General features: G+C 35.2%; 3 protein-coding genes across 9 annotated transcripts in view; 2 read left to right on the plus strand and 1 right to left on the minus strand.

The window, feature by feature from the left end:
• Nucleotides 1-20,467, minus strand: part of igsf5a (immunoglobulin superfamily, member 5a) — a 59,809-nt gene extending 39,342 nt beyond the window's left edge. For all 4 annotated transcript variants that reach the window (XM_087271505.1, XM_087271498.1, XM_087271504.1 and 1 more), the window contains exon 1: nucleotides 20,372-20,467. The gene's annotated coding sequence lies outside the window, so the exon portion shown is untranslated. The remainder of the gene's footprint in view (nucleotides 1-20,371) is intronic.
• On the plus strand, nucleotides 14,486-18,094 carry hmgn1b (high mobility group nucleosome binding domain 1b). Its single transcript, NM_001386720.1, is given in 6 exon segments — nucleotides 14,486-14,725; nucleotides 16,462-16,488; nucleotides 16,589-16,618; nucleotides 16,728-16,763; nucleotides 16,850-16,957; nucleotides 17,030-18,094. Coding segments are annotated over 6 exon segments (264 nt in total). The 5' UTR covers nucleotides 14,486-14,707; the 3' UTR covers nucleotides 17,075-18,094.
• Nucleotides 20,468-21,824: 1,357 nt separating the features above from the next.
• mipepb (mitochondrial intermediate peptidase b) overlaps nucleotides 21,825-25,609 on the plus strand; it is a 31,834-nt gene continuing 28,049 nt past the window's right edge. For all 4 annotated transcript variants that reach the window (XR_015501525.1, XM_087271376.1, XM_087271377.1 and 1 more), the window contains exon 1: nucleotides 21,825-22,116. Coding sequence is in view for 2 of the 4 variants with exons in the window: in XM_087271376.1 (XP_087127502.1) it covers nucleotides 22,009-22,116 (108 nt within the window). In the remaining 2 variants the exon portion in view is untranslated. The remainder of the gene's footprint in view (nucleotides 22,117-25,609) is intronic.

A 25,609-nucleotide genomic window follows, 5' to 3' on the forward strand; every position in this document is an offset into this window, starting at 1 on the left:
AAATCTGTTCGTAGCGATCCTCACGATGCAGTCTCTAAACTTTACAAAACAACAAACTATTTCCTTGCAAAACACAATTGCATTGCAGCAGGGAAAAAAATAAGAAAGTCTAGAATCCCACAGCCACAATAACACAAATAAACAACACTTAAGAAAATGCATCGCAACACACTAGAACTATATCATCCTGAGACCCCATAGTGCAGGGGTGGCCAACCCTGTTCCTGGAGAGCCACCTTCCTGCAGATTTCAGTTGCAACCCATATCAAACACACCTGCCTGTAATTATCACGTGGTGATCAGGTCCTAATTAATTGGTTCAGGTGTGTTTGATATGGGTTGCAACTGAAATCTGCAGGAAGGTGGCTCTCCAGGAATAGGGTTGGCCAGACCTGCCATAGTGTGTTTTCATGAATTTTCTTTGAATTTTTTTAGCTACTCTGTCTAGTCCTGTTGGACATCCTGAGCTTTCTAGTGATATGTCATTTGATTGGCTGGCATGCTAGGAACTACTTCTTACATTGCATCCAAAATGGCCGACATACAAAAAAGCACATTTTATGGAAGAGAGGTATGTCAAATGTAGCTTTTAAAATGTTTTTTTTTTTACTATTGTTATTACATATATATTTGTTTATTTAAGTGTCAGGAACAATACATTTAGCTTAAAGCTGTTGACTTTTTTGTGTTTCAAAATATCATCCTTTTTTAAGTGTCCACTATAGTGTACACCAGGACCATCTCAATGTAATCCATGACTGCATGTTGTAGGAGGCAGAACTGAAGCGGAGAGGATTCGTTATAAGATAGTCGAGGGAGACTCTGACAGTTAGAGAATTATAGACAATTAGAGAATGACAATCAGTTTTAAATTGCATTTATGTTAAATTTGTTTTGGATAAACATCACTTTTTTTTCCTGCTGAAAAATCCAGCATAAACCAGCCTAGGCTGGTTGGTTGGTTTTGGCTGGTCGACCAGCCTGGTTTAAAAGGGGTTTTGGCCACTTCCACGCTGATTTCCAGCCTGGTCTTAGCTGGTCAGGCTGGGAGATGACCAGCTAAAACCAGTTTGACCAGCCTAGCCAAGCTGGTAGTCCAGCCAAAACCAGCTATGTCCAGCCTAAACCAGGCTAGTCAAGCTGGTTTTAGCTGGATTTGGCTGGTCATTTTCCAGCCTGACCAGCTAAGACCAGGCTGGAAATGGCCAAAACACCTCTAAAACCAGGCTGGTCAACCAGCTAAAACCAGCCAACCAGCCTAGGCTGGTTTAAGCTGGATTTGGCAGGTAATTTTCCAGCCTGACCAGCTAAGACCAGGCTGGAAATGGCTGGAAACCAGCCTGGAAATGGCCAAAACACCTCTAAAACCAGGCTGGTCAACCAGCTAAAACCAGCCAACCAGCCTAGGCTGGTTTAAGCTGGATGTTTCAGCAGGTTTTTATCTTTTATTTTATTTATTTATTTATTTTTTTTTTTTGAGTTCGGATCTCTTTTGAACTAAACTGTTTCAGGAATTTCAATACAAAAGGGAAAAAATGGCTTTTGTTTTGTTTTTGTTACATTAATATTGGATTAATATTCCCTTTACAGCCATATACTGTACAGTTTTGTTGTCTGAGTGTTGTCGTTTCGAGCTAAAATGGTCCTGTGGTCCACTGCAGTGGACATGTTGTAAAATGAAAAATAAAAACAAACTGTCCAAACTCTAAATTGTAGAATTTTTTTTTAACCCAAAGAATGTCGGAAATAACAGAAAATAAATAGATTAAATAAATAAAAATTATTTGGGTCTCAGGAGGATATAGCACAAAAAAAAAAAAAAACAATCACTCTAAAAATGCTGAGTTATTTGAGGAAGGGGACATAATGATTTACTAATAAACAGGGCCAGACAGAATCTGCAGACTTTTATTTATTTATTTCTTGCTATTTCTTTGTAAAATTAGAAATAAAGCTGCATATTTATGTGGAATGTTTGTAGAGATAATAACTAAAAGCATAACACATGACATATATGAAAAAGTCTAACTGTATATATGTTTTTATTTATGATCTGCAGGGGCGCTGGTAGGGGAGGAAGTTAGGACGATTCAAAGGGCCTACGGCGTTTAGGGGCCCCCAGAGATATTATTAGTCAAGTCAAAGTTTATTAACAAAGCGCTTTTTAAAAACAACAAGTGCTTACCAACGTGCTGTACACACATACGCCATCTTAAACAAAGGACAAATACAAAAGACACATGACTCTCATTTGATATTAAAAGCCAAAGAGCCTGATCTGACAGTCCGTGACAGCAAGGTTCTTGCCTTTACCACAATTCTAGCCAGCCGTGCCATCCTTTTAAAATGTGAACACACTTCCTCCCATGACAAGTGGATACAGGACATTTTTTACTGTATCAGACTTGAAAAGCTGAGATGCTCACTCTCTCGCTCACTAGATAACTTTTAAAAGACTTGGAATTCCTTTCTTGATTACATCAAGGCGTGCATATTACAGCTGGTGCTGGCAACCTGTAACATTTACCATCTGATCAAAAGGTTTTTTTTAATTCATTGTTATTATTTTAATTATAATAATTTTTTCTCATCTGTATCCAGTTATTCTGATGTCATGTTCTTATTTATTTAATTTTCTTAATTTGGTATTTATGTGGGGCGAAGCAGTGGTGCAGTAGGTAGTACTGTCGCCTCACAGCAAGAAGGTCGCTGGTTCGAACCTCGGCTCAGTTTCTGTGTGGAGTTTGCATGTTCTTCCTGCGTTCCTGTGGGTTTCCTCCGGGTGCTCCGGTTTCCCCCACAGTCCAAAGCAATGCGGCACAAGTGAATTGGGTAGGCTAAATTGTCCATAGTTTATGAGTGTGTATGGATGTTTCCCAGAGATGGGTTGCAGCTGGACGGGCATCTGCTGCGTAAAAAACGTGTGCTGGATAAGTTGGCGGATCATTCCACTGTGGCGACCCCAGATTAATAAAGGGACTAAGCTAGAAATAGAATTAATGAATTAATGAATGCCTATCATTATTACAAGAGTGTATTTAATATGTAGAACAAGAAAAAAAAGGAGTTTTGATACTCCAGGGAAGAATGTCTGAGTGCATAAATTATGCAGGTTTCAACTTTTTTGTGTCCTAGAATTTTAAAATGGTCCTCCTATATGAATTGTAAGTCACTGATATGGCCCCCCGCCAAATTTGAGCTTGAGACCCCTGATCTAAACATTTGCATACTATTCAATAGTATTACTAATATATATATATATATATATATATATATATAATATATATATAAACAGATTAAATATATTTATATATTTCTACACACATTTATCAAAATAAATATGCTGAATGATACAAGGGCTCAAAAGTCTGTGGATTTCTGCAGGCACAGATTCTGTGTGGGTCTACTGATAAGTGAAAATCTATCATGTTAACATGACCAAATTAAATAGGTATACATTTATATAATATGCTAATAATAGTTCAAATTAATGCACTTTATATGTTTTTGACAAAGTGTTGTGTTTTGAGGGGCCAATCTATAGTTGTGTTACAGCGCCCAACATTTGGTGCTACGCCCCTGCCTACAAACAACCCAGATCACTAAAGCAAACACATAGAAAAAACAGTTAGAAACCACCCAAAACACCAAACACTTACCTGAACTAAACATGCATACATAGCAGTGCCCTGTGACCCAGAACACCCAAAAACCTAACAGCAACAGACGCTTTTCACACTTCCAGGCTCCTCAGTAGCATAAGTCTGCATTGTAGGTAAGCTTAGGCCCCGTTTACACTAGTGCGTTTTAGTTTTAAAACGACGTTTTAGAATGAAAACGATCCGCGTCCACACTCGCGTTTTACCCAGCGTTTCTGAACTGCTCTCCGTCCACACCAAAACGCTGAAAACGCACATCACGTGACCACACACACACACTTTGGCAATCGCTGGAGCCCATCTACCCAGATGAGAGCTCTGCTAGTCGGACTTCTCATCAAGCATCTCCCGCTGGATCTAATCTCACTATATTAATTAAACGTGATATTTCATTTATCTTGTTGTCTTTATCTAACGACATATTCCCTGACTTTGGTCATTGGAATCTATTACTTGTTCTCAGGTAACGTGTTTTGGCTGAGCGCAAAGATAAGTTAATGATTAATGTAAGCACGTAGCCTACATTCTGTATATTGACTGATCGCTTGCCTTTATTTCCTATAATGTATAAACTTATTGTATGTTATACTTTTATAATGGCCATTATCGATTATTAAAACTGATATTCAGCAAAAGAGAGGCTGTGTTTCGTATTTTCACTGAAATTGAAAGGAGGTAGTTGTTATCGGCTCCGTTTTGTTATAAATATGCACAGTGAAGATGACGCTCATCTTATGCAGCACGACGCCTCAACATTTCTGCTGTCTAAGTTGCTAATATTAAAATGAAAATAGGCAGTTCCTTAAATCATGTTTACATTTTATTGTTGAGAAAGTGAAACAACGTAGCCAAGGTGATGTGAATGAAGTTATAAAGTACATGGTTCCCTGTGAAGATTGACGCGTGTCCTCGGTATGTTTTCCATATCAAACTGAGAAGAAGAGATGCAGCCTTGATCAAACTTGCGAAGTCTGAACTTACACGGAGAAGATTCAGGACTGAACTGTGTGTTAGGCTACTTAATATTGAGGAAAAGCCCCAATCAGAGAGGCGAATGTCTGCAGCCCCGTCTCCGTTTTCAGATGTCTCCGTCTTTCCCCATCCACACTGAGACGGAGCAGCAGCGTTTTAGAATGAAAACGGCCTCTCCAGCGTTTTCGAAACGCTCCGTTTTCGGCGCTCGAGAACTCCGGCGTAGTGTGAACGGATGGCGTAACCGTAGCAAAACTTATGCGTTTTCAAACTAAAACGCATTAGTGTAAACGGGGCCTTAGAGTGCAGTGTACAACAAATCATTTTTTTTTTTTATCTTATCTCCTCAAATAATAAAAGAAAAACTTCATGATGATGTTATAGGAATGTTCAGAAAATGGGGGAAAAAAACAATTGTGTGAGGCTGAAAACTGCAGCCAGAAAATAATGTCCAGTCCCATAGACGCTGCATTCGAAAACACCTCACACAATGCATAGCACTAGATAGTAAAGTTTGAGGACAAACTTTATGGTGGCTTGAGAAAGCCTTTTGGAAGCAGTTTATTTATCAAATTGGTATCAAATTGGCATCAAATTGGCTAAAAGAATGTTTAACATCCCTGCAGTCAACAATGTGACCACTGTAAAGGGTGAAGCAAGCCAGAAAAAAAGATTTAAAGTTGATCTGAGGTTTGTAATAGCATGATACTGCCATGAGTTAGCAGGATTCTAGCATGAAGTAACATGTTTCTAACACGAGTTAGCATGTTGTTAGCATGATAGCATTACAAAATAGCACACTATTAGCATGATTCTAGCAACATTGAGCATGTTGTTAGCATGATTCCAATGTGAATTAGCATGTTGTTAACATGTTTCTAGCATAAATTTGCATGTTGTTAGTATGAATTTGCATGAGATTAGCATGATTCTAGCATGGATTAGCATGTTGTTGGCATGATTCTGACATGAATTAGCATGGTAGCATGATTCTAACAAGAATTACCATGTTACTAGCATGATTCTAGCATGAATTAGCATGTTACTAGCAGGATTCTAACATGAGTTAGCATGTTACTGGCATGAATCAGTATGTTGTTAGCATGATTCTAGCATAAATTAGCATGTTACTAGTATAATTTTAGCATGAATTAGCATGTTTCTAGCATGAATTTAGCATGAATTAGCTTGTTACTAGCATGAATCAGCATGTTTTAGCATGACTCTAGCATGGATTAGCATGTTGTTAGCATGATTCTAGCATGAGTTAGCATGTTACTAGAATGAATTAGCATTTTGTTAGCATGATTTCAGCATGAATTTGCATGTTACTAGCATGATTCTAACATGAATCAGCTTGTTTCTAGCATTAATTAGCATGTTGTTAGCATGAACTTGCATGTGCTAGCATGTCACTAGCGTGTTGCTAGCATGTTTATAGCCAGATGAGCATGCCAGTAGGATGTTAACAATATTAGCATGTGTTAGAATAGCTAGTCAGTCTGTGGGACAGTTGCTAGGGTGCTGAAATCGGTTGCTATGGAGTGGCTAGTAAGTTTCAAAGTCATCAGCGATTGGCTGCAGGCTAGACTGAGTTGATGGAGGCCAGGCTCTAGTCTGTGTGACAGTCTGATGCAGAGTTATGAGCTCACAAAGATTGACTCAATGTTAAGTCAATGACAGTCTTTTACAATGGAAGTCTAGGGGACAGTTGCTAGGATGCTGAAATTGGTTGCTAGGGAGTGGTTAGGAATTTTAAAGGTCATCAGTGGTTGGCTGCTGGCTAGACTAAGTTGAATGAGGCCAGAATCTAGTCTGTGTGACAGTCTGATGCAGAGTTATGAGCTCACCAAGTCTGACCCAATGTTAAGTCAATGGGACTTTGGGGAACTTTCTGGGTCGTTTTTTGGAAAACCAAAAGTCGAATAAGTTAGAAAAGACATAGCAACCCGAGTCAGACCAGTTTGAAGGTCTGACAAAAGTTTGAAGAATGTAGATTGAAGGCTTAGGAGGAGATACACTTAAAAATAGTCTCAGAAGAAAAAAGAAGACGTTTATGTAGAGTACCAGAACAGCTTTCTCAAGCCACCATAATGAACCACTGAGATTCCGTATAGATTGACCATCCTCAGAACCTCTGGAATTCTTACACATGCAAATTCACACATGCAGATTTGCAGCATGTAGGTGTAAAACAAACACTTAGGGCATTCAAATGACTGCCAAAGGTCTCATGGTACACTCTGCTGTGTGTTTTCTCTGTGATGTAATCTCACATGCGCAATGATCTCACTCTCACATGCGTGTTTGGTTAGCAGGTTTGTAATCGTGTGCAGCACAGATCACTCGAGTGCCCCTTTCCTTCCTGTCTTAACCGAAGCTTTAAGGATGGCAACAGTCAAAGGCTTCTCGACCTGTTATCTGAAACTCAGCGGCCACACCTACTGCACCCACCCCCATCCCAGTCCTGCAGGAGCACACACAACTTCACCACACTTTCCCGCCTCAAACAGCTGCCTATAGAAGGGGGTGTAATGTTTTCATGGGGGAGGGGACCGGCGTGAAGGGAGGTGCTGAGATCTGGCCATGAAATCACAAAGGTCTGGACAGGCAGATAGCAGACATGAGGGCATGAAATGGTTTTCATGATGTTCGTCTGACCAGAGGTTTTTCAGTGAAAACCTTAAAAGCAGATGTTCTGGTTATAACGCTTTATGCACTGATGTCATGATTTTAAAGGTCCAGAAATCACATTATATTGTATGTGTTTAGAGCTAACTATTTACACATCAATGGAACCCCCAGGAACCACACCGCAATGCATTGCAAATGATTCAAAACACCTTAACAAATGAATGGCACCCTCCTCCCTCCCATTTTATGACAATGTTGGAAACTAGGAGCCATTGACATCCATTGTTGGCAAAAAAAAGAGATATTACAGACATTCATGGCTACCCATTTACAACATTATAAGGACGTCTTCTTTTGTGTTTAAAGAAAGACAAAATACAAGTTTGGAAAAAGTGGAGGGAGGGTAAAAGATTTTTGGTTGAACTACAACATTAAATCCAACCCAAAAGAAACACATAGCAATATCAACAAATCTAAATCCACACTGATCACTCTAGCATGTGAAACGGCAACATCCTAGAAATTGAATTCATAGAAAATTGTAATTTGCAGACAGAAACAGCCTGCCAATGCGAATCTGTAATTTGTAGAAACATATTCAAACTCTCATTTGCCGTTGGTAATCTGTAAAGTCTCTATTATAATTTTTATATGCAACAGTTGTGTCTCCGAGGCCCCATCTGTTTAATGTGAAATGTTTTTTGCTTAATTTTCTGTTTATTTAGCCCCCAAAAAAGTATGATTACAGTAAACTTGACTTAACTGTATTACAGAGTTTTTACGTTCATGTTAAATCAACTAAATCAACAATGCTAAATTCAACCTTAAATCAACCAATTCAATAATGGATACCCATTTACAACATTATTAGGACGTCTTCTTTTGTGTTTAAAAGAAATACAAAATACTAGTTTGGAACAAGTGGAGGGAGAGTAAAAGATTTTTGGGTGGACTACAACATTAAATCCAACCCAAAGAAACGCAGAGCAATATCAACAAACCAAAAACCACACAGATCACTCTAGCATGTGAAAAGGCAACATCCTAGAAATTGAATTAAAAAACTGATTCCAAAAATTAATTTGTAGACTGAAACGGCTAGCCAATGTAAAATTTGTTGACTGGTAAACACCTTCTAACGCCTATTTGTCTTTGGGAATTTTTATTTTACATTACATTTATTTTTTGTATATGTAACAGTTGTGTCTCAGGGGCCCTACAATTTTAATGCAGAATTGTTCTGTGCTAAATTTTCAGTTTAAAAGTGCGACTTCAATAAACCTGATTTGACTGGATTACAGAGCTATTGCTAAATCAACATTGCTAAATTTAACATTAAATCAACCAATTCATTAATGGCTACCCGTTTACAACATTGTTAGGACATCTTTTCTTGTGTTTGACAGAAAAAAAAATACAAGTGGAGGAAGGGTAAATGATGGCGAACTTGTCATTTTTGGGTGAACTATCCTATTAAATCCAACCCAAAAGAAACACATAGCAATATCAACAAAGCAGAAACCACACTGATCACTCTAGCATGTGAAACGGCAACATCCTAGAAATTGAATTCATAGAAAATTGTAATTTGCAGACAGAAACAGCCTGCCAATGCGAATCTGTAATTTGTAGAAACATATTCAAACTCTCATTTGCCGTTGGTAATCTGTAAAGTCTCTATTATAATTTTTTATATGCAACAGTTGTGTCTCCGAGGCCCCATCTGTTTAATGTGAAATGTTTTATGCTTAATTTTCTGTTTATTTAGCCACAAAAAAGTATGATTACAGTAAACTTGACTTAACTGTTTTACAGAGTTTTTACGTTCATATTAAATCAACTAAATCAACATTGCTAAATTCAACCTTAAATCAACCAATTCAATAATGGATTTTTGGGTGAACTACGACATTAAGTGAAGTTTTTAAACTAATTTCGAGAGGAGCACGTGATATAATTGACTGCAGCTGGCCACCTATCTACACTTATTAATTAGCCAATCAGATTCATCCAAACTCACTATAAGTAGCCTAGATATTACTCCCTTATCTTCGTTTTCCGAAGAAACCCCCCATCCACCCCCTTTCTCCTCCTTTTCTCCTTTACAAAAAAGGGGAGCTCTCGTGAACCATCTGATCTCATACTCCCCTCACATGCTCTATGAACCTGGCGGGAGCCCTAGGCTCAACTATTTCTGAGCTCAGGGTTCTCTCCCGGGACAGCATGCCAAACCTGCTTACAGTTGTCAAGCAATATCTAAGTGTGAACTCTTGAAATCCAACCCAAAGAAACGCAGAGCAATATCGACAAAAACCACACAGATCACTCTAGCATGTGAAAAGGCAACATCCTAGAAATTGAATTAAAAAACTGATTCCAAAAAATTAATTTGTAGACTGAAACAGCTAGCCAATGTAAAGTTTGTTGACTGGTAAACACATTCTAACGCCTATTATTAGGACGTCTTCTTTTGTGTTTAAAAGAAGGACAAAAACACAGGGAGAACATGCAAACTCCACACAGAAATGCTAACTGACCCAGTCAGGACTCAAACCACCGACCTTCTTGCTGTGAAGCTACAGTGCTAACCACTGAGCCACCATGTAAAGTTTCTATTGGCCCTGTGAAATTCTTACAGCCCTATTCACTTAATAGTTAACTTAAAAATCGTCTACTTCAGAATGGGTTTGACCCAGCACAATATGATCCAGTGACTTAAGTGCATGCTGATTGGATGAATGCATGCTTTTTGAAACCCCAGCACAGTATTTTAAAATGTTAAAAGGCATAAACGGTGTTGTGTCCTCTTCTTAGCTTAACTTGTTTGATGTCACTATTGATCAGCTTACATCAATATAAAGATTCAACTGAATGTTCAAATGCAACTAATCAAATGGCTCAAGCGGCTCCGAGTTAGTTTTTAGGGACTGACCCGGTGGTTCCTTTAACTACCCAATACAAAAGCCCCTCATTTGAACTTTAACAAATGAATAGCAATAGTGCAGAAACCATAAATCAACACCTTCTTTAAAATGTAAAGACTCAGAACACCCTGGAAAATCCTAGATCTGTACTTCTTATACTCAACAGAATTATATTCAGCCATAAGCCGGTCCAAGAACTCTGGGTCATACACACTATTATATGTTGTGTTTCATACATTCATTCATTTTCCTTTGGCTTAGTCCCTTTATTCATCAGAGGTCGCCACAGTGGAATGGACCGCCAACATATCCAGCATATGTTTTACACAGCGGATGCCCTTCCAGCCACATCCCAGTACTAGAAAACACCCATACACTTTCACAAACACACCCATACACTATGGCCAATTTAGTTCATTTAATTCACCTAAACCGCATGTCTTTGGACTGTGGGGGGAAACTGGAGAACCAGGAGGAAACCCACGCAAACACGAGGAGAACATGCAAACTGTATTGTGTTTTTTATCTTAACTAATTATTTGCAGGTTATTTAAAGGTGGTGCCTGGGTTAAAAGACACACATATCTCCCAGAGTATTATTATATACATGATGTGCATACTGTGCAGTGCTAACATGGGTTACAGCAAAACAGAACAGTGATTCATACTTAATGTAACAGTTTTAGTCCTATAATAAAAGGGAAATGATAATAATAATTAAAATGTACTTATTTGTGTACACCATTGCCCATCTAATTCTCAGTTTTTACATTAACAGTTGAAACGGGCATGGATTTTAACATTTTATGACAGATATTAGGGCTACAGGATATTGGAAAAATCTGTTTTTGCGATATTTTATTTTTTTTGCTATAAATTCTGTGACATACAAATGGATTGAATAGCTCTATTTGACCGTTTTCTGAGTTTACCAATATCCAGGTACATTAATTGAATAATCAAAATGCAAAAAATGATAAAATTCTTACTTTGCTTTGTCTCGTTTCTTGTCCAAATATCTAAAAATTATTTTAGGTCAAGTAAAAATTGTTTTGTAAAAAGTTGTTTTGGCCTTCAGAAGAAATTAGTCAAAATTAGGAGTTTTTTCTTTAAAAAAAACAAGCTCAATTATCTGCCAATGGGGTGAGTAAAATAATCTTATTTTCGCACTGAAATGTAGATATTTGGACTAGAAACCAGACAAAAATACTAAGTAAAAAAAACTTAGCTTTTTCCATAAATTATATAAATAATTAAATACAATAGGATATATGCAGAAGTATGCAGTGGGACTTTTAATTTTTAGTAACCTGGGTCGAACACTTCCAGGGTCCAGTGAACTGCATACCATTACAAAATCGGCCTGTTTTAGGTCTGTTTTCTTTAAAAATCAATGATCTTCACTGTCTGATTGATATCAGATATGAAGTGGGTCTCAAAATGCACAAGTAGCACTGCATTAAATTACATTTTTCCCTGCCGTGTCTTTAAAATTTGAAAATTTATTTTACTCCAGTATTTTCAATGGAATTTCTGTGCTAGCCTGTTGATCATGACGGGTACAGTATGTGCATGTAAACGGCTTTTCCTCTCGTTTTACACTTGAACAACTAAATGAATGCCAAAGTCTATTTCACTGATTATATTTTAATTACATTACAACATCGATGCTGTAAGTAGAACCGTATAAAATTGATAAAAATCACATTAACTGTTTATCGGAAGTTTATCGATATGAAAGAAACACAAAGAAATTAATCTTTGTTACATCTCCAAACATCATACATTTTTGTGTCCAAACTCTCTTGAAATGCTCATTCCAAGGCTTTAAAAACACATGCAAACGATAAACTTTCACTCTAATATTGATAGCAGTGACTCCACAAATTAGTCTCTGTAGCTCCTGTATGGTCAACTGTCCTGTATGTACTTTTAAAATGGACTTGTAATCTTCAGGCTGCTTACGCTGAGCTGTCTTTCCATTACAAAATCGCCAAGTTTAAGATCTGCTTTCTTTAAAAATAAGCAATTATCACTGTCTTATATATAAAATGGGTCTCAGACCGGACAAGAAGCACCGCATTAAACTCCATTTTCCCCTTCTTCTCGTTAAAATACATTTTATTTTACCTCAGTATTTTGAATAGAGTTTCTGCGCTAACCTGCTGATCCTCACAGAGTTTACATTCGAGTCTATCATCTATTTTATGCTTGAGCAACTAAACGAATGCTTAAGATTATTAAACTGATTGTATTTTAATTAAGATATGATGTTGATGCTGTAAAAGGAACCTTATAAGCTTTAAAATAGACACATTACCTTTCACCAGAATTTTACCGTTGGCTGCAAAACACTGTGCATATAACCCATTCAGACTCAACATTGCAGATCTTTGTGATGTGATTATGGGTTACATGCACATAGACTTTTAATTTTCAGCCAGGCAGCCCAAGGGCTTCTGATTAACTGTCTTTCCATTACAATACTGTCATGTTTAAGATCTGATTTCTTTAAAAATCTGCAATTTTCACTGCCTGTTGGTGATACGTTATGAAGTGGGTCTCAGATCAGACAAAAAGCACTGCATTAAATTAAATTTCCCCCCGCCATGCCTTTAAAATATGAGTTTATTTTACCCCAGTATTTTCAATAGATTTTGGTTGCTACTGACGGCGCTAGTGGTTACAATGGTCTTTCATCTCGTTTTAGGCTTGAACAACTAAATGAATGCTTAAGTCTATTTAACTGAATGTATTGTAATTACATCACAACATCAATGCTTTAAAAACAACATCACATTAAGCTTTCAACGGAAGTTTATCATCCGCTTGTTAAATGTGACATCACGCGAAACGGCTTCTATTTAACTGAATGGGGAGACTCATGAAATGGTAATAATAAACGTTTACAAAGCGATTTAAGGCTTTCGAAAATCACGATCGCAGTATATATGTCCATGCCTAATATCCGATGACCAGAAAGTGATTAATTTTTAATAAATTGTTAAAATGTTGGTATTTGTTATGCAGCAAGCCCAGAGATTGTTGTGTACAATATGATTTTATATAAAATTAACTTTAATGTGTGATAGGAATAAAACGTGATCATAAACGAATGATTTCTCCACTCAATTGAGTGGCGGCTTGGACCCGGAAACAGTATACATACGTCACAAACACGTCACCACTTAACAAGCGGACTGGCTTTAAAACTCTAGTTGTGCATAGAGCCAATGATCGATACTCGCATTGCAATATAAATACTGGAACGATATATTGTGCAGCCCTAACAGGTATATCAAAATTCCCCTTTATTTCGATTCCATTTTCCATATTATGAAATTAGGACTATTAATGCATTTTAAGTCATTATTGTATATAAAAATTCTGTTCTTGGTGTTTTCAGCCCTATTTTGTAGCTGCTTTGTGGTATTTCTAGTTTCTAATAGTGGGCAGTGAATCTTTTTTTTACATAACATGGTAGCCTATATTTTTCTTTTTTTTTTTTCTACAATCATGTTCACATCAACAGCAAAAACAAAACACCTAAAGAAAAGAAACAAATCCACAGGGGCTGTGTATAGATTCATGCAGCAGGATTTTGTGCTGTGGATTTTGTTATGTGCCACACAAGTGAAATGTTTCTGTGCACAGTCGCCATTTTCTCCTGCAAACCTTTGCATGCACGCGGGGGCTTTAAAAGCACAACATCTCCGAGGTCCATTTCAAATCCAGCTCCCAAAATAACCCACACACACACATCTGGAATCCATGAAAAAAAAAGGAAAAACCTACGGTTGCGCAACGCTTGTGATCTAATCGCACCTAAATCAAAGATGAGGATCTGACTTTGAATTTCCTAACATTTTATAATCGACATCAGAATGAAGATAACCTCCCTCTGATAGCTCGAAGTCATTGCAAAAACAAATAATATTCAACTGTTTGGCATGCAAAAACCTCCACACGGGTGTCTTGCTATGATTTGAAAATGTGCTGTGGGTCTCCGCAGGCCAATCACCGGGAGCAGGAGGCGGAGAAACGGATTATACAGTCGTACTATGGAAAAGAGTTACCTTATGAATATTTAATTAACTTCACTCTGATTCGTTGAAAGGCAGTCGTTGGCAAGGGGGACGCTAGTCTGCTATCCAATAAGCGAATCCTACTAGCAATATGGCATGGCTTATGAATATTAATGACAGAATGTGACTGGACGGACGCGAAAAACGTCATCATGATCTAATTAATATGCATGAGGCGAGACTTCACCATAGTGCGAATCGCGAACTCGCTGTCACAGGCCTGTGATGAATTGAATAGGGAAGAAGAAGGAGGAGGAGGAGAATCCAATCCGGTTTGAGCAGGTTTTTGTTTCGGACGAGCGTTAACGTCTTCCTATACTGTGATCAAACCTACTGTGTGAGTCTTTACCGAGCTCAACACAGTGTCGACTGTTTTTTCAGCGTTAAAACCGTGCGTTTTGCGTTTTTTTGCGCGTTGAGAAGACCTACAGCCATGCCTAAAAGGAGCAAAGTAAGTAGCGCATTGGTTTCTTAATTTCTCCAGGCACCATCTTTAATAAAATATGTGGTGTTAAAAAGACTAAAAGGAATTAAACAAATAGTGCACAGATACATGCATGCAAACACGCGCATTTTAAAATTAATTTGCAATGGTATGCGCGCGATTTGGTGTTTGCAGAGTTCTGCGTTTTAATAAACGCGTGTTTTGATTTGAGAGCGCGCGACTGAGATTTTTTCCCCTTTAACATAACGTTTTAATGCATACGCGGATGTGTGATATAATTAGTGCATAATTAAATATTCCACATTTGTCGTGTTTTTGTTTACAAATAGACCCATCTATCGACATGCATCAGACAAAGGGGGTGTAGCAATCTTAGTTTTCGTTTATGTGCATCTTACAGTCTTTAAAACTAGAGGTTGTTGCGCGCTGGGCTGCGAATCAAATTGTTGCATTCAATGTGTAATTATTTATTTATTACATGCTCTATTTTACTTATCATTCTGAAAATGTTCATATATGTGTCTTTGTGAAGGCTCGGGGTTTTTTTTTAGTGTCATGGCTGCCCTTGCGCGCAACCCCGATGATTTAAACTCACTGTGGCTTTTCAATACATGGCGACAGACGGTGCGATATTTTATCCTGCAGCTCATAGTCATGCATGAGGGATTTAATTCGTGCATTGGGGCTTTAGTGCACGATTGGGTCTCGATACATTTGGTCGTGCAAACGTCGGATTATGCAATGGCGGTGTTCTTGCACAGTGTTTGGTGTTTCCTATTCTTCTGGTATATTCTGTGGTGTTTTTTTTTCCTCGCGGCTGTGCACGTCGGGATGTTGTGTTTGAAAGTGAATGGCGGGAATGTCATGGAGCGAGGTCGGTGGGGCGAGAGCAAATCTCCATTAATCAGCGTTGAATGAGTCGGTGTGCATGAAGGGGGCGGTGCGCGCAGCACTGCAATAAAAACGAGCGGAGCGAGCGAACAGAAGCAGGACATAAACAATGAGGAATTTCCTAAAGTACTTGTGGGATGTGTTTTTAAAAAGAAAGTATAACACACAACATACATTTAATTATATCTGAACGAACAGCTCGTATGATTAGATTCTTTTTAACACGCTGCATTTTCAGGGGTTGTTCAATACTAAGAGGAGCTGTTCATATGAGCCGATTCCTCTGAATGAATGCAGAGTGGAGATCTGTTCGCGAGCGATTGACTCATATGAGTCGGTTCGTTTCATAGTGAATCAAAACACTCGCGACTTGTACAGGTTTTAAAGAAAAAACTTTTCTGTGGATGTATTTTCATAATTATTCATATTATTAACTTCTACAGAGCACTTTATAAAACTATTTTATTTCGAAACCACAAGTTATTAACTTACTTGACTGAAAGTGAATCAAGTCTATCTGTTTTGTAACGTTAAAGACTCGCTATACATATGTATAGTTATTTATGCAAACTGTGGATACTATTAATTATTATTTTATTAAATGTAAGTACTTAATTAGATTTGGAACCACGTGTTTGCTTGTTATGATAACTAATCGCCTTATTTATAGTTAATTAAAGTTTATAATCACTAGTTGCAACATTTTTGTTTGTTTGTTTGTTTAATGCAATTGAAATAATCTGATTTAACTTAAAATGCATTTTCCAATAAATTAATAAGCATCCTTATAGTACTAACTGGTGTTATAAATATACAGTTATGTTATAACACTTAATTTTTTCTGCCCACAGGCGAACAATGACGCTGAAGTCTCTGAGGTAAGCAGATTTCACTATTTATAGTGTAGAAAAAAGTTTTAGAAATAAAAATATATATCAAACTGAATCAAAACATTTTAACTCCCTTATTGACTTACAGCCTAAAAGAAGGTCAGAGAGGTTGGTAAACGTGAGTATACTTTTTAAATGTATATAATTCACATATATTCAACAGCTATAGGAAGTATTCCCAGTTGTTTACATATTAATTGATGTGTTATTACTCTCTTCGTTTTCAGAAACCTGCACCCCCAAAGGCAGAGCCCAAGCCAAAGGTAAGAACTTGTTTAAAATAAAACTATAAAAGATGCATTTGATGAATGCACAGACTATAATTGAGCAAAATAACTGTACATTACAGAAGGCCCCTGCCAAACCTAAGAAAACAAAGGAACCCAAGGAGCCCAAGGAGGAGGAGAAGAAAGAGGAGGTGCCCGCAGAAAACGGAGAAACAAAAGCTGACGATGATGTAAGGGAGTTAACTTTGACGTAAATATTTCCCTAAATTAAATTTAAGGCTAACAATGATGCTTTCTTTCAGGCATCGGCAACAGAAGACGGCGACAAGAAAGAAGACGGGGAATAACTCTGCTGAGGTCTCATCTTTTACCAGCACTCCCTGTACCTCTTTTCTTGTACAATTCAGGGGAATATTTTTATCTACTATTTTCTAAAGGCAGGTTTTTTAGTAGTTTGATTGTAGAGACACATTTTTTATGGAAGAAAAAGAAACATTTTGAAAGTGACGTCATCATATCCAGCATTTTTACATTGGGCAGAAAACAAAAACTACCATCATCGTAAATGTTGACAGGCGTATTTTTTTTCCCCCTCCTCTCCATTCTTGCTTTCAAAGCAAGGTTTCGAGGTAGAGGGGTAGGTTTTTTGGGCATGTCGTTTACACAGACAGCTGGACATCTTATCAAGCTTGTCCGAATGACTAACATTCCATTGGCTCTATGAGGGATTTTGGTTTTTATTTTGGTTTTCCCCCCATTTTTTTTTTTTTTTTTTTGTGTGTGTGTAACCTGTAATGTGTGTTTGGGGAGGGGCGGAGGGAGGGGGTGGGCAAATAACTCTTTGTTTATTGTTTATAAGGCGAAAGATTACTTGTAGAACGTTTGTAAGCTGTGTTTCATATGTTAACTGCAGTTCTCCATAATCATTTCTGCTAAATAAACATATTCTCTAGTTCTGGAGTTCATGTCAGGCCTGTGCTTCGTGTGTATTGATTTTGTCTCTTCTGTGATAGTACCGCAATAAATTTGTAAAACTGCTGTGAAAAAAAAAATCTAATAAAAGACGGTTTTGTGGGCTTTGAGTCCAGTTTGTGTTATGGTACCGATAACAGACGTGGGATGAATTTCTGCATACTCTTAATATCCAAAACGCATTATTAAAAAGGTTAATTGGAGATGAATGATGGTGAGTCTTTACTTGTAAGATCTCTTTAGTTGTAAAGCGTTCTGACCAGCAGTAGCAATATTTTTGTGGGACTTAGATATCGAGTATAAATGTACAGTTTCTTTTGATTATTGTTTATAGATGTATCTCTGTGTGTTATGGTTCGATAAAACAAACCAATAAAATCAGTTGTGATACCCTGTTCTCCTTTTGATTTCAAGTTACATTCATTATTGTCAGTTTAGTTGTATTTGTTTTAAAATATTTATGCTTGATTATATCCAAACATATGCAGTTAGCAATATGTCTGAATATGCCTGTATCGTGGTTATAAAGGGTTATTATAGTTTTATACATTTTTCTGAATTAAATTAAATACACATTTGCAAAATATACAAAAACTGATTTTATTAAGCCCCAATGCCAACTTTTTTTAACTTACCTTTTATTAAAAACGTATATATAGAGAGAGAGAGAGTTCAGATGGAAAAACCTCAAAATGCCATCTGAAATTTTCTGTCATTTTTCTTAGACCTCTTTATGTGTAGTTATTTCACTTTAAAGACCATGAAAAAGACTTTTTTCTTTGCTATAAAAGTGATAAATGCTCATTTTAGAGGAACATTTCAGATTGCATTTAAAGGTTTTTGCATCTGAACTATTCGTATATATTTAATCTATAGCCCCAATGCTTATAAATTATTAGTAAGTATTAATGAATCTTACAGTACTGTTTTAAAGATACTAAAACTACCCCAATTTTACCATGGTACATGTTTATAAACACAAGCATAGACATTTTAAATAATTATGTTGGTATGTAACTTAATTTTTTTCATTTTCTCGGTATCTATAGTAACTTTTAAAAGTGACAATATTAATTAAATTGTGTACAAATAATAAAATATACACACATTTTTATACAGTGCTCAGCATGTATGAGTACACCCCCCACAAATCTCTCATTTAAATTAATATTTTCTAAAAGAAGCTTTACAATATTATATTTGTGCATATACATTAGATTAGTCAGTACTGAAGCCAAATCTAGAGCTAATCTAACAAAATAACTTATAATAATGGTTAAAAATTAGTAGCCCGAATTTATATGTTGGGGAAAAATATTTAATACAACTTTTTTAAAAATAGCAAAAATCAAGAGAAACAAAAATATTTACAATTTTGTGGAAATGTTGTAGTTTGTAATTCTTTTTTGCAATATTTAGCAAAAATTTCTAATGATGTTTGGGGATTAAAATATAATTTCTATAAATATATCTATTTAATAAATCTGTTTTGTTCAAATGCACTAATATATAATATCCATATTAACTGAGAAATGGATAAAAAAGATTATTTTTAAAAATGGGGTGTACTCAATTATGCTGAGCACTGTATAAATTTCATTAAACCCCAATGCTAACTCTAAAACTTTTATACAAACTAATAAATGTTACAAGAATGCTACAAAATTGTTCATATTAATTAACAAATATTAATGAAATAATGAGTATTGATGATACTAAAACAACCCCAATATTACTATGGTACATTGTTAGAAACATAAACAGACATTTTAAATAAGAATTTTGGTCTGTAACTTTAATTTTTAATTATTATAAGAGTACTGGATACAAATTTCATTTTCAAAATGAGGTGTACATATGTATGCTGAGCACTGTATACATTTTATTAACTCCAATTGCTAACTCTGTTTTTTAAACTAAAACTTTTTAAACTAATAAATGTTACAAGAATGCTACAAAATTGCAAATATTAATTAATGAATATTAATGAACCCTGCAGTAGTGTCTTGAAGATACAGAAACAACCCCAATATTACCACGGTACATGTTTAGAAACATAAATGTAGACATTTTAAATAATAATTTTGGTGTGTAACTTAAATGGTTTACCTTTCTTGGTATCTATAGTTTTTTAAATTTTAAGTCTTTTAAAATAAACAGTATTTATTTATTTATATATATATATATATATATATATATATATATATATATATATATATATATATATATATATATATATATATATATATATATATATATATATAATTTATTAAGTGCTAATGTTTCTAGAAGCTTTGGATTTGAATTTAACCTAATATTGGATTGAACTTAATTTGTGTGGATTTATATTTGCAATAATTTTAAAGCTATGATGACTAGACTTAATAGGGAACAGAAACATTATGATGGCTGATTAAAAATATCTTGAAGAAGAAACAAAATTATTTCATATTTGGGATGACATGAGACCAATAAACTGATGACAATAACAATTCTTGGGTGAACGAACCCTTTAAATACAATAGCAACAACACTCAAACAATATTTTTTTGCTGCTTGTTCAAAACACTTAATTAAAATGAGCCGAATCAACACAGTTCTTGAGCTTTTTTAAGGACAACTTAATTGTTTTATGTTCAATGCACTTAAATGTGTAGAAACAATTAAGTTACCTTAATTTGTGTAGGCCCGCAATGGTCTCAAACTTAATTCCTGGAGGGCCACAGCTCTGCATATTTTATCTCCAACCACCTCCAACTCACACGTCTCTAGTAAAAAAAAGTGTTGCATGCAGAACTGTTGCAAACAATTTGTGTTGAATTTAAACAAACAAATTAAGTTTAATAATGTTCAACTTAATTTCTTTGTTTAAATTCAGCCCAAATAAATTGTTTACAACCTCTTAACATAAAAATTTTTAGTACATCCAAGGAATCATTTTTGAATATTTTTTTCAGTGATCAAAATGTGAAGAGCTGTGGCCCTCCAGGTATCGGGTTTGAGACATGGTGTAGGGACAACATGAAGGAATTGTGTGAAACCCAGCATTTTTACAGTGAACTTTGACATCCATTCCAGTGAAGTCTTACACTACCCATTTGATGATAAACATGATTATGTACAAAAGCAAAATCATACATAACTTCCCCATTATTAGTCAAAAGCCTCTTTGTACTGAATGTGCGTATTGTAATGATCAAATCAGATGTGAGACAGATGGATCTGAGTCACAAACAGCACCTGTTGACACAAGACGTGACATCAACAGTCGCTCTGTTCCCATAAGAAAACAGAGAAACGGCCTAATAAGATGAACGGATAAGCAGTTGCCCACCATATGTGATCTCCAGCCAAACTTCTCTTTGACAGTGATGACCTAGAAAGTGTTTGCCATAAGGCTTTCTCTTTATATTCTCCAACACAGATCAGCTTCAGGCGAGGGAGTGTCTGAAATTTGTGTTTGGAGCCACATTCCTGCTATTTTTAATGTGGGTTTGTAAAGCTAATGCTGCTGACAGGATTCCCACATGAGCTTTTGTTTAAAAGATTACAAAACAAACCCATCTGACCCCTAAAATTACATAAAATATAAGGAAATGGTGGAACTTGTCTGTCCTTGAGGACTCAGTGTGTTTTTGTCTAAAGCATTTAGAACTGGAAGAGAATTAAAAGCGGATATTTACTTGCTTATGAACTTTTCACGAAACAAAACACAGTAATTAATTCAAAGTGGCTTATGATGATGACTCTTTGGCCAGTACTCGACGTAATCTCTTTATTTTCTGATTTTGAATGGACATTAATTCTTCAGATGACTAAATAAGCCTTCAATTAGCTCAAATAACAAAGTTTAATCTTCGTGTGAGGCATTTTGACCAGTGGAAATGACCTTTTGTTTGGTGCTTTGGTCGGATTTATTTACTGAGCTTTACGTCACGCGACATTTACGCAAGCTCCGCACAGTTTCGTTGGTTTATAATGTAGCAAAACACGCAGAAGTAACTCTTATATATCGTTGTATTATTAAATCAATTTACGAGCAACATTAATATAAAACAAGTTTCAGAATTATAAATCTGAAGCTTACGCGTGGACGCTTTTATTCGCTATAGAAAGTGCTGAAGTGAAATCTTACGGTTGTTTTTTGGATGAGAGGTCAAATCCACTGCTGAGCTCCGTAGATTAGCGAATTGGGCAACTTTAGTTAGTTATGTTTGCATAATAGTTTGCAAGAGGCTGTTTCTGAGCGCAGTTTCTCACGAGCTGCTGCTGTAATGCTTGTTAGTAGTGTTGACTGTGATGATCAGTGATGCGCTGCGTGCACGCGCTCTACAGACGCAGCGTCAACACCTGGTCTGCTGTTGGAGCCGCGTTCAATGTTCAGCACCAGCGACTGGAACATTTGCAGAAAAATGTGGTGAGACTGTTATATAATACTTTATAAAGAGGCTTTTATAATGTGTGATAATGAGTACTTGCAAGTACAGCCATTTTGTCTTAACAAAATGTTATTATGGATTTAAATCGTTAAAAGCTATATATATATATATATATATATATATATATATATATATATATATATATATATATATATATATATATATATATAGTGTTCAGCATGAACGAGGACACCCCTCACAGATCTCTTTTAATTAATATTTTACAATAATATATTTGTGCATATACATTAGATAAATCAGTACCTAAGCCAAAACTGGAACTGAAAAAAACTCAAATAAGTACAGCCAAATTCAGAAGTTAGAAGAAAATATTAAATAAAATCAAGAGAAACATAAAAAAGATCAGGTACATTTTTTTTTTGTTTTGTTTATATTTTATCTGTAAATTGTTTGAATTTAAATGTATTATCTTTCTATTTGTAAATGTGTTCGGTGGCCAAACTCTTATTTTAATGGATATAAGTGTTTAATAAATCTGTTTTATTTAAATGCACCAAAACATATTGGTCGGGCCGGACAGAATGTGTGAAATTTGTTTTGCTATTTCTGCTGATTTATGTTGAATTATTTTAGGAGTATCATAACTAAAATCTTAATATACACTCTCCGAAAAATTGATCGTCACTGGGGCTTTACCTTTTTATGTAACCTTAAGACAAAAAAAAAACTAATTTGTACCATTGACCTTTAGGACATGATTTGTACCATGGGAAACCAAAATGTACCTTTGTTTTTTAAAACATGCAGATACAATATTGTACCTTCATCAAAACTAGAAATGTGATCCATAAAGGTACCACTACAGTGACAAGACACTTTGTACCTTAACTGTGTCAAATGTGTTCCTTCAAGAACTATTTAACCATTTTGCTATAACCAAAATCTGTCGATTTATTTTCAGTAAATATAAAACAAACACATTTTTAAACAATGTTTTTTAAAAAAGTTTATTTTTGTGTGAATGCACCTTTTCCATTTACAATAAAGAATATAAACCAAAACAATACAATAAAGACAATAAAGAACATAAATCAAAAGATCTATTTGCTAAACATTTCACAACTCTTTTCACAAGAATGTTACAGAAACACATTCTCCCATGTACAATATAAAACATTTTTTGTCCAATTTTCACACAACACCTTTGTAATCACTTAAAAAGTTCATTTAATTGACTTAATTTTCAAATATAATTATCACAATGCAAAAGTATTGTAATGAGATATGCACAGTGTTTGATTAGTTTTACAATAGTAAAATGTCTGCATGAACACTTTCCATATGCAGGACTGTTGCCAGCTCGCGTGCGTATAGTGGAAAGCAAACGTCAAAAGGTGCGGATATCCATACTGAAAATGTATTCATTTATTTTATTTATTAAAAAGTGTATTAAAAACATCTTAAATGTTTAGTTTTACAATACCTATAGTTTTGTTTTACCAGTTGGTTTGTTTTAAAGAACTTAAATAATGTTTATGAGTGTCTTTAAACATGCTTTTAAATGATGATTCATGTTTTAATATGGGAATTATTCACAAAATCACTTCCAGTAATATTTATTTTCATAGATATTGTAATAAAGGAGTTGTCCAACACTTTTGTACCTTTTTTTTTTGAGAACAATTTTGCACCTTCACTTCAATTGTACCATAAAACGCACAGAACACTATCATAATAGGACTTTTCTGTACCATATAGGGTACAACTTTTACAAATTTACAACCTGTTTCTTAAGGAACATTATTTGTACCACCATGTTCCTTAGTTTCTGAGTGTATGATACCTTAATATATCTAAACCTCTTTAAAATTTATTAAATGTTTACAATGCAAATTAATCTAAATCCAATTATTTGGTAAACAAAGCAAGTCTCTCATATAACATATCTATAAAAAGGGCACCCGCTGTGTAAAACATGTGCTGGATAAGTTGGCAGTTCATTCCGCTGTGGCGACCTGTGATTAATAAAGTGACTGAGCCAAAAAGAAAATTAGTGATTGAATATTACTTAAATTAATTTAAAAAATGAATAAATATACATTTTCACACATTTACACTAATGAATAGACTCAATGATCAGCTGAAAATCTGTGGATTTCTGCGAACACAGATACAGTGTTGGCTATATACACTGAGAAATGACTAGAAATATTCAGATTTAAAAGGAGGTGTGCTCTTAATGCCGAGCACTGTATATTGTTTACGCACATCATACTTATAGCATATTAAATGCATTATGAAACTGAAATTGCAGTCTTTTCTTCCCTAAAGAGCTCTCCGTCAGGGTTACAGAAGTAAAAACTACATTAAAGATAATAATATTAATAATATTAGAAATGTAATATAGAAAAATCTGCGGTAATACTTTATTTTGATGGTCCATTTGAGTAGTAGACTGTCTGCTTAATATCTGTTGATACTGCTCCATCAACAGACATTTAACTGACTATAAGAAACTTTGCAAGTACATGTCAACTTACACTAACCCCAACCTAACAGTCTACTTATAATCTAATGAGAATTAGTTGGCATGTAACTTAAATTCAACAAATGGACCATCCAAATAAAGTGTGACCAAACCTGCTGTTTGTATTTGGTTGTATATGATTTTACTTAACCCGTCTGTTCCCATTGAGTTAACTTTTTTTTTTTTTACAGTAGTGTTAACTGATTGCTATAGAGACATTTGTGTGAAAAAGCTACATTACCCATGATGCAGCAGACAAAACACCTTCAGAGTCTCAGAGTCATATTAAGGAACAAACAGCTAAATAGATCTTTTGCTCTGCCCACTTCAATGGAGCACCACAAATTTAATTAATTTTATAAATGAATCATTTAGAAAAACAAAACAAAGGTTTTACTCATATTTGTAAAATAAACCTATTATCTTTATTATTGACTATATAAGACTATTGGATGTATTTAACCACCAGCTAAAAGGTGCTTAACTTTAAAATGTAACTATAAAATCTGATTGCACTTAGGGCTGCCCCCGACTAAAGATATTCGTAGTCGACTAACATTCCTGCATTTTAGCGATTAATCAAATAATCGTTCATTTATGATATTAATATAATAACTTGCGTATATACTAGGAATATAGTTCAAGTTGAAGTTTAACACTTCCACGTGACAGAAAATGCTAAAGCATGATATTAGCGCATTCAAAACAAAAATTAAGCGCTTAAAACGGAATAGTAAAGCGTTTAAATACAGTGCTTACACACAAAAATCAGTGACCAGAACGTTATAGGCTAATTATGACATAAAAACAGCAATCAGACTGCCTGTGCATTTTAATAATTTATTATCAAAAATACAAACTGTAACAGTTACATGTCAAACAAACAAACAAAAAAAAAAAAAAGTTTTTAATAAAATAAACTAAAATTCGTTTTTTAAAATAAATCAAATAAACTTATTAGCAACTTAGGCCTAGTACAAAAC

This window comes from Danio rerio, chromosome 10, assembly GCF_052040795.2.
Source record: "Danio rerio strain M-AB ecotype USA chromosome 10, GRCz13ab, whole genome shotgun sequence".
In the NCBI taxonomy this organism is placed as follows: Eukaryota; Metazoa; Chordata; class Actinopteri; order Cypriniformes; family Danionidae; genus Danio; species Danio rerio.